Source organism: Diospyros lotus, chromosome 3 (genome assembly GCF_014633365.1).
Source record: "Diospyros lotus cultivar Yz01 chromosome 3, ASM1463336v1, whole genome shotgun sequence".
Taxonomy (NCBI): Eukaryota; Viridiplantae; Streptophyta; class Magnoliopsida; order Ericales; family Ebenaceae; genus Diospyros; species Diospyros lotus.
This window is the reverse complement of record NC_068340.1, coordinates 6,931,103-6,940,393: the sequence shown is the minus strand read 5'-3', so window position 1 is coordinate 6,940,393 and position 9,291 is coordinate 6,931,103. Positions and strand designations below refer to the sequence as shown.

The window sequence follows — 9,291 nt, the reverse complement described above, 5'->3', positions numbered from 1 at the left end:
CTCCCTGGCTTTTGCTGTGAAATTGCGAGATCGCTTGGATATAAATGGGAGCGTGCTTTTGGGCCGTTGGATTTGTTCCGCCGCACGCACATTGATGGTAGAGGACGGGCCGAGTTCAGGTACTGCACCGACTACCATAGCATATGGCGTGGAAAAACATTATTGGTGCTTCTGCATTTAAAATCGAGGTCAAAATAGACCATCCATCCAGACTTGATAAAAATAATACTAAAGCTAGATGACGATATTATCAATTATATAACGTCTCTTTATCAAAGTTTGTCTAGAACATTAATGATATTATACAATTTTAGATAATAGAAATAGACAGTTACCTTACTTGTAATTATAAATTAAGTTGGAGATTAAACCGATAATATTCATACTGATTGTGTAATAGCTTATGAATTATCATCTTAATATTTTATAAATAGGAAAGGAGGGGCTAGGCATCATCAACTGATGATGTTATTGTTTCACGAGAAAGCTTTAAGAGAATAAAGATTGTGATTTTAAAATAATTTTTATAATCTTAGAAGAAAGTTTATAATCGTAGGGTGTAATTGATTATACTGATCATTCTTCCTGAATCAAAGAACGCTGCTCTTGAAGAGTTCTTAGACTGGATGTAAGATTATTCTAAGCGATAATCTAAACTAGGATAATTCTTGCGCCACTTGTCTTATGTAGTTTGCTTTACTTTTTGTTTCGTTTATCATTTCAATTTCATTCTTTAATTTGTTCTTTCAATTTTGTCCGTGAGCATGTGTAATTGAGAGTGACATAATTTTTATCTAAGAAATCTAATTCAGTAACCCTAGGTATAACAATCTCCTCGTTAGAGGAGACTAAAGAGATCATATTCTATTATTTCTTTTTTACCTAATACAGCTATATGATATCTTTTTATTAGAAAAGATAAAGGAAATTATGCATCATTATTTTATGTGCCTAATACGTCTTTAAACGAAAACACTGTCATTGACCTTGACTCCTAACATTATTCAATAAAAAAATGGAAAAATCATCCACCACCAGCCCCCATGCTTTTTGTTTTTGTTTGGGTGGCCTGGCCTGGCCTGGCATACTGTTGCTCACATATTCCCACCTTCTTGGTAGAACAAAAAAATAACATTTTAGTGGCCAAAAATACACGACAATGATAGGAGTTAACAATGGCGTCAAATGTTAAGCCCACCAGAATTGCAGGATTTTGACAAAAGTGAATAACCTTCTTTTTCCTTTACTTGGCATAAATTACGTTTTATGAGATTATTATTATTATTATTATTATTTATCTTCTATTTTTGCTTCTTTTTTCCTACTACTAGGATTAAAGTTGAATTGGAAACTGGGTGGGTTCCCCTTTTTTTTTTTCTTGTGACTTTTCTAGGAAGTAAAATTCAATTTTCCTTAAAAGGTTACAATTGAATTTAAAGAAATAATAATAATGGGGAAAAAGGTGAATACCAACAAAGAATACGACCAAAGGACATGAGTTTTATTATGCTTTCATGCACAATGACCATAAGGCCACTTTATTTCCCATCATAGTCTGCTTTGCTCCCATGGCGGGCCATAACAATGCACCACAGCTATCTCTGCCAATGCTTTGGAATGTAGCACTGCAGCAATATCTGTTAGGAAAAACAAACAAATCTAAGACCAGCAAAGCTGATGTCAACCGACGTACATCCCAAGCCCAGCCAGCCAGCCAGCCATAGCCCACCACCATTGTACTAGTAAGTCCCTGATTGTATTGGAATTCAAGGGTAAAAAAACAAAAACAAATTCACTCTGCATTGGCCAAATGCTTTCTGTAACTGTTTCTTCTGTATCAGTAAGAAGAATATTTTATAAGCTTTTATTTGTTAAATTGCAATACCAATCATTTAAAACAACTGGACTCACGTGTTCCGTGAAAATCCTTCATAACAACAAAGTAGTAACATGGAGAAGGATAATTAAAGACAAAAAAAAGAAGATAATAGTGTTGTTTGTTCCTTCTGGCTCAAAAAGGGATAATTGGATGGGATTTGCAATGGCAAGGAATGGACTCTAGAAAATGGTTGACACCTACAAGTATTTCGACGTTCAAGTAAGTAAGAGATGAAAATAACAGAGTATTGGTAGGCTAGAAAAAACATACATTGACTCTTAATAGAGCAGATTTATATAGAAAGAAGAGAGGACTTAATGCATGCATGTTTGCATCGGGCGTTATATGATGATGGGAGTGGATATCTAGTGTTGACGGAGCTCTCTAACGATGACATAATGCCAACGATACCTTCATTAAATGTAAATGGGAGAACTACCATTAATGAGAATGAGATTCAGAGTGGACGAAGGAGTGTTGCAAGTACAGAGGAGGTGATGATTATTGCTAATAGGTAAAAAAGGGCCAAAATTGGACTAGGAGACCGGTAAGGGTCTTAGGCTGTTATTGGCCGAACCCAATCGGTTCAGAACGGTCCAAGTGTGATACTTTTTCCTATCATTTCCAAGCTTTCTTCCCGCGAAACTGTTTGCCGGCCGGAACGATTCTGCTTTTTCTTTTTCTCTTGCCACCTTCATTCTCTTTGCAGCAATCGGCATATGGCCTTCTTGTGCTCCTTCTGCCGATTGCTGAAGCCACCCGGCCGTCTACCACAATTTGGGGAGGAAAAGATCATCAAAGTACGTACCATGTCGAAAATAAAACATTCCGTGGCATCTCAATGAAGCCCAACTTTCTATTTTGAATGTTAAGCATTTGAAGAATACATATATTGTAAAAATCTAAAGAAAAGTATTCCAGCAGTAAGACTTTAGAGTGTGTTTGGGAGATGGGTGTGGAATGAAATGGGATGGGATTACATGAAATGAGGTTCCCATTGTTTGGAACGAATATTAATAATGGGATTGGATGGATTAAGTTTCTATCCAATCTTTACAAAACTAACTTCAATATTTTTATATTCATCTTCTTTATAATCCGTTATGGGACACATTAGTCATTTGTCGTTTAATAATTTTTCATTCCATCCATTTCAAAGCAATAAGAAAATAACATTTCTTTTTACAGTATTTTTAAGACATTTAGGGAAATAGACATACTAGAGAGAATAAAGCTATGTCTAAATGTATAATGTATGCTAAACGTGGAAAGAAATTATATATAGAAACAACAATATTCAAAACAAAAAGTAAGATCTATCAATACGAAGTTAGAATTATCTTCATGTACTGTTGAACCTTTGAATAGGATAGTGTTACTGTTTTACCTAAAGTAATTAAATGCTGGATTTATTGAAGAAATCAGGAAGATATGAAGATGTTTTGGCAACAATTAGTTAATAGGACATAAATGTAACTAATTGTTTTATTAAGGGTAGATTTGACTTTTATAAAGTTAGTTATTTTCCCTTAGATATTTTCGCCCCCTTTAGTCTATAAATAGAAGGGTGCGGAGGCCAGTTTTCATCATCATTCATTCATGTCTTTCATTCCTTAGGTTCAGATACAGTAAGAGGCGAGAGTAAGAACTTTGTGATTCTAGTTCTTGTTGTCTTCATTAGAGCATTGTATTCGAGAGGCAAGGTGGAGTGAAAGAGAGGTATTTTTGTACTGGTTTCTGATTTGTTTCTAGTGGATTGATTGCTTCTTGGATTGCTGGATGTAGTGCCATGAAAATGGCATGAACCAGGGTATATCTTGTGTGCTGCAATCTGGTTTGGTTTCTCTACTTTTAATTCTGTTTTATTTTCTACTTTCAGTATTCAATGTTGGTTTGAATTCGGTGAGGTTTTTGAGTGATTCTTGAGGGATCATAGTCTCGATTTTAACAGATAGTTTACAAAATATGTGAACAGAAGATAGGACAATCATTTTTTTTTGGGAAAATTGATATAATGGCACCTTTGGGGGGGGGGGGGGGGGGGGGGGGGGGGAGGGTAATTAAAATTTTGATTAACAAGTTGGAGTTTTTCTAATGAAAAATAAAGATTTAGTAAAAGAAATAATTAAAGAAATGCAAAGAGCAATAAACCAAATAACAAGTACGAGCAAACAAGAGGCAAAACGATATAGAGTGGTTCGGCTTAACCAAGCCTAATTCAGTATCTTAGGTGGTGTTCTGTTTATGTTTCAGTATTGAGTTTTGAATTTATTTTCAGTTTTGTATTTTGAATATCTGTTTTAAAATTTTTAAAAACGCATTCTTTTTGTCATTATGAAAAACTGTTTCTTAAAATGGAAACACATTTACTTTAAAATTTTGAGAAAATTTATTTTATAATATTTTATTAAATAAATTATAAACATTTATTGATACATTATAAATTTAATTCAAAGACATTAAACTATAATTCAAGAGATAATTGATCATTTAATTTTAGAAATGAAATAAAGTAATTATAAATTACAAAATAACATAACATTATTATCAAGGTTTAATCCAAAAATTTAAAAATATTTTTAAAAAAATTAATACAAAAAAATATATTACATATTTAATTCAATATTTAAATAAAATAAAACAAAAAATAAAATAAAACAAAGTAACAAAAAAATCAAATCGCAGAGAAAGGAGCCGTAGCAAGCCAGAAGAAACAAATAGATGAGGAAGAAGACCAAGGGGGATCAATGGCAGTGGGCAGTGGCAGGCGCAATGCTTGGGTTTCAGTCAATAGCAGTGGGCGGTGATGTTAGTCACGATCCGAGGGTTCGCAAAGGGAGCAGTTGACAGCGGTGGTGGTGGTGGAAGCGATTGGCGGTGGTAATGGCGTGGCAGTGGCGGGCCAAAAGCTCAGAAAGGAGAAAGGAGACGGCAGGCCAGAAGCTCAGATCAGCAATGGCGGTCGACGGTCAGAAAAGAAGAGAAGAGAGGAGAGGTCTGGGTCTCTGCAGCGAGCGAGTGGGTGAAGGAGGGTTGAATGCGTTTTTCGTGTTTTGGTATTTTTAGTATGTTTTCACTAAAAACACAAAAAACAACATTTTGTTGTTTCTAGTTTTCTTTACAAATTTTTTTCTTATTTTCAAAAACGCATTTTTAAAAACAGAAAAGAGAACGCGTTTTCAGTATTTTGAAAAACTGAAAACTCAAAACGAGTTGAAAACAGCAAAAAGAACAAGCCCTTAGTTTCTCACTAGGGATTTTTGAAAACCAATTCACTACAAATCTTCCTATCATTTCGAACAGCAAAAAGAACAAGCCCTTAGTTTCTCACTAGGGATTTTTGAAAACCAATTCACTACAAATCTTCCTATCATTTCGGATAGACCCTCTAGCACCAAACTAGAGATAACAACTTCTTGCTTGAACAAACAAACCTTTTAGCAATACAAACTAGGTAAATATGCATATAAGAAAATTAAATGAAAATTTCTAAGAGTATATCATCTTAGTTATAATTTTTCTTAATTAAAAATACAAGACTTGAAAAAGAATAAAGTATTAATGAACATACAATCCTTATAAGAAAAATGAGAAAATGAAATATGTAAGCACAATAAATTGATTGACTCTCTTCGAAGCTTGGCAATAAATTCTTTTAACTCTTTAAATGCTCCATCAACCGAGTATTTATAGTTGTGGGTGAATATTTCCAAAATTTCGACCGTTTAAGGTAGTTGGAGCGCATGAGTTTTTGTGAAAAAAACAATCAACAGATTAGAGCATAAATTAAAAAATCAATCGACAAAAAAACAAGTTAGTCGACAAATGCAACATAGATACCAAATGAAAATGAATTGACATGCATTTTGTTAGTCGACAAACCCTAGATGATTAGTCAACAGATTAGGCAAGAATTTAAAATTTAGGATCAACATGCATTCTATCAATCGACAAATCAAGATCGACCAATAGGTAAAATAAAAAATAGCTTACCTAGTCGACAGATGTAAGCCAACGAGCATATTGTCGGTCGATAGATTAAAAGACATTAGTCGACAGACAAAAATCGAAATTGCCTATTACTTGATAGATCTAAATCAATCAGTCGACAAATCCTACCATTTTACCTTAGAAAACTTTAGCTTTAATTCTCAATATTTAAAAATTTATTTGAATTTTAATATTTTATTTTCCCAATCTCCTAAAACATGAATAACGTATGCTTTGAAAAATACTTTGACCAACATCTTGAGTGATTTGGGGAAAAAAGTGTAAATTCATTTAATTTGACGAATTTAAAATTAATTTTTGTTTGAAAGATATTCAAATTTTTAATCATATTTTTGTATCATCAAAACCAAAAGCAAAAAATCAGAAATCACATTCACCAAAACAAGGGCTTGTTTAGTTATATTTCCTAATTTTTCAACTCTCATATTCTGTTGAATGGATGAATCTCCCATTAGAAAATGGTAAACTTGACTTTCTAATTTTTCAATTTCATAATATGAATGGAAAAACATCAAAAAATATGTTCTCTAAGTTTTATAGAAATGAATATTATTGTTTTTTTAAACATAAAAGATTAGAATATGTTTAGTTATAAAGTTGGAGTTAAAAATTAAAAAATAACTGAACAAGCACTAAGGTGGTGTTCTCTTTATATTTTAATTTTGAATTTTGTGTTTTGAATGTTTGTTTTAAATTTTTTGAAAGATGCGTTTTTTTTGTCATTTTGAAAAAACTGTTTCTTAAAACAAAAAATAGAAAACTAGAAAATGCGTTTATTTTGGAATTTTGACGAAATTTATTTTATAATATTTTATTTAATAAATTTAATTCAAAGTTGTAAATATTTATTAATAAATGATAAATTTAATTTAAAAAAATTAAAATATAATATAAGAAATAACTGATAATCTAACTATATATAATACATTAAAATTACAAAATACTTTCTAAAATTATTTTTAATTTAACTCAATTATTAATTTCATGATAAATTTATTTTTACCTACAAATTAAAATCTGACATTAATTTTAAAATTTAAATTAAACATAACATAAATATTAAAAAAATTAAAAATATAATTGAAAAGAAAATTAAAGCAAAAATCCATTTGGGCGTAGAGAGATGGCGGTTGCGGACAGAGGAAATGACAGAAAAAAAAAAAAGGAAAAAATGGCAGAAATGTAGGAGGAATAAACGACCAACGGTGGTGGATATGGGTGTGGATGACGCATCTGGAAGAGAGAATAGCGTAAGCGAACGGTGAGGCGCAACGAATCTAGAAGAGAGAACGACGTAGGCAATAGTGATAGCGGTGGCAGGCGTTGCAATGGCCAACAAGGAAGAGAACAGGTTTGGAAGGGAGGGGGGCAATGACGAAGAAGATGGCATGAGGCAATTACGATGTTTGGTCAAGGCTTGAGAGAGAGAGAGAAAGAGAGAGAAGAGACATGCGAGATTGGAGGGGAGTTGGGGGGGGGGGGAAGGAAGGCTGCGTGCGTTTTTCGAGTTTTGAGTTTTTTTTATATATTTTTTATTTTTAAAAATATATTTTTAAAAATAATAAAAAGAACGTATTTCCAGTGTTTTAAAAAATTGAAAAATTCAAAACGATTGAAAACAACAAAAAGAACAAGCCAATTTTCCTGTCCCATGTTTGGACACGAATTGCAAAAGAGAGTTTCTCTCAACTTTTAGGTGAAACAATGTAATACCAAACCTAAATCTCGACATAAAACCCACAAATAAATCAAATGAATGGTACGAAATGTAATAGAAAGCAATCTAATAAACAATGAGGAGGGGATATCAAAAGCCCACGAGGCATAAAGACTTAACAAAGAAAAAACAGGAAGAACTGTGATGGGTACAATAATGATTTCAAAAATAAGAACCCTCTAGCATACGACAAGATAGTTGCTTTGATCAGTACTCCCCATCTGTCCCTCACTTTCTCCATTAACTCATGGTGTGTGTGTGTGTGTGAGAGAGAGAGAGAGAGAGAGAGAGAGAGAGAGAGAGAGAGAGAGAGAGAGAGAGAGAGAGAGAGAGAGAGAGGGGGAGGGTTTGTTTAATAAATGAATTGTTCAAACTTGTTTAACATTGAATTTTCTACAAGGACAAGTTTTCTCTCCCCTAATGCAATATATTCATGCATTCAACTTAATAATCAGTGAGAGTGGATAAAATATATCACTCAAAAGTGGTATAATTATATCCGGATGCAAGTGAATTTAAAAAATAAAAAAAAAGCAGCCCAAAATTATATCTGTAGCCCACTAAATTATTCTTCACAACCTACTCGAAGTAAAATTTTACTTTTACTCTTTATAGCTACCATAATTACTCTTTACAGCCCTTAATTTCCAAACATGTCCTTACAGCCACGCCATTTTGCACAGCCACACCATTTTTCACGTTCCTCAAGCAAACCCTAACAATCGTGGGTCAGTGTTCTGCGAAGAAGAAGAAATTCAAACTGCAATATCAAGTACTCGTTAAATCTCTCGCATGTTATTTCTGCAATCATCGCACCAAATTGGTGCGATAATGGCAACATTGCCATCGATCGTGATGCTGCCATCGTCACCAGGGTGGGGGGAAGGGTTGGCCGATTCGGAGATTTCTCAAACCCCCGCACCGCGAGGTTCGGGGGTTCGAACCAACGATTCCGGGTTTCTCACACATGAGGTATTTATTTTTAATTTTTTTTAATTCTGGGCCTTTTAAATTTTTGTACTTTTTCTTAAAAAGAATTATCATTGATTTCATATTATTCTCACACATATATTTGTTATTTTTCATATTAATTATATTTTTACACTTCACATTTTTAATAAATCCAATTGTTGTTAATCTTATTATAAACAATTTTATTTGTCATCTTTTCTTTCTCATACATTTAGACATTTAATATAACATTCTTATATCAATTAAATTAATTTTGTAATAAATTATTATTATTTTAAAAATTACTAATATGGTACATTTATTTATAAGAGGAATGGCACGTACTTGAGGGGGAGGAGTAGAGGGAGCTCACCCATCTTCATCTCGTCAGCGCCCGACAGCTTCCACAAGAAGGAAAAAGGTAGAGCGTCATTCTGTAGCTGATACATCCATCCCAGAGTCAATGATGCACATTTATGAGTAGCCAAGTACTTTGGACTCATCACATCCTAATGCCCCGGAGCAGCCATTTACTACTACTCCAGAGCGATCACTAGGAGACGATATTACTGAACCATTTTTGGGAGGTTTTGAAAATTTATCCATTTTAAAAATCATGTTACTATTAGCATATGGGCTGGAGAGGTAAGTTTCATTAAAAAAATATATTATGAAAATAATTTTATATTTAAACTAGTTATTATAATTTTATTAATTATTTTATCATTTTTTG

General features: G+C 32.9%; 1 protein-coding gene across 4 annotated transcripts in view; it reads right to left on the bottom strand.

Moving 5' to 3' along the window:
- Window positions 1–28: 28 nt before the first annotated feature.
- LOC127797200 (26S rRNA (cytosine-C(5))-methyltransferase NOP2B-like) overlaps window positions 29–9,291 on the bottom strand; it is a 37,638-nt gene continuing 28,375 nt past the window's right edge. The window contains exon 5 of one of the 4 annotated variants that reach the window (XM_052329845.1): window positions 29–171. In XM_052329845.1, the coding sequence (XP_052185805.1) occupies window positions 160–171 (12 nt within the window). In that variant the 3' untranslated portion in view covers window positions 29–159. Of the gene's footprint in view, window positions 172–1,495; window positions 1,638–1,852; window positions 2,077–2,143; window positions 2,647–9,291 lie in introns of those variants that run through there. The other 3 variants (XM_052329841.1, XM_052329844.1, XM_052329840.1) reach the window with 3 other exon arrangements.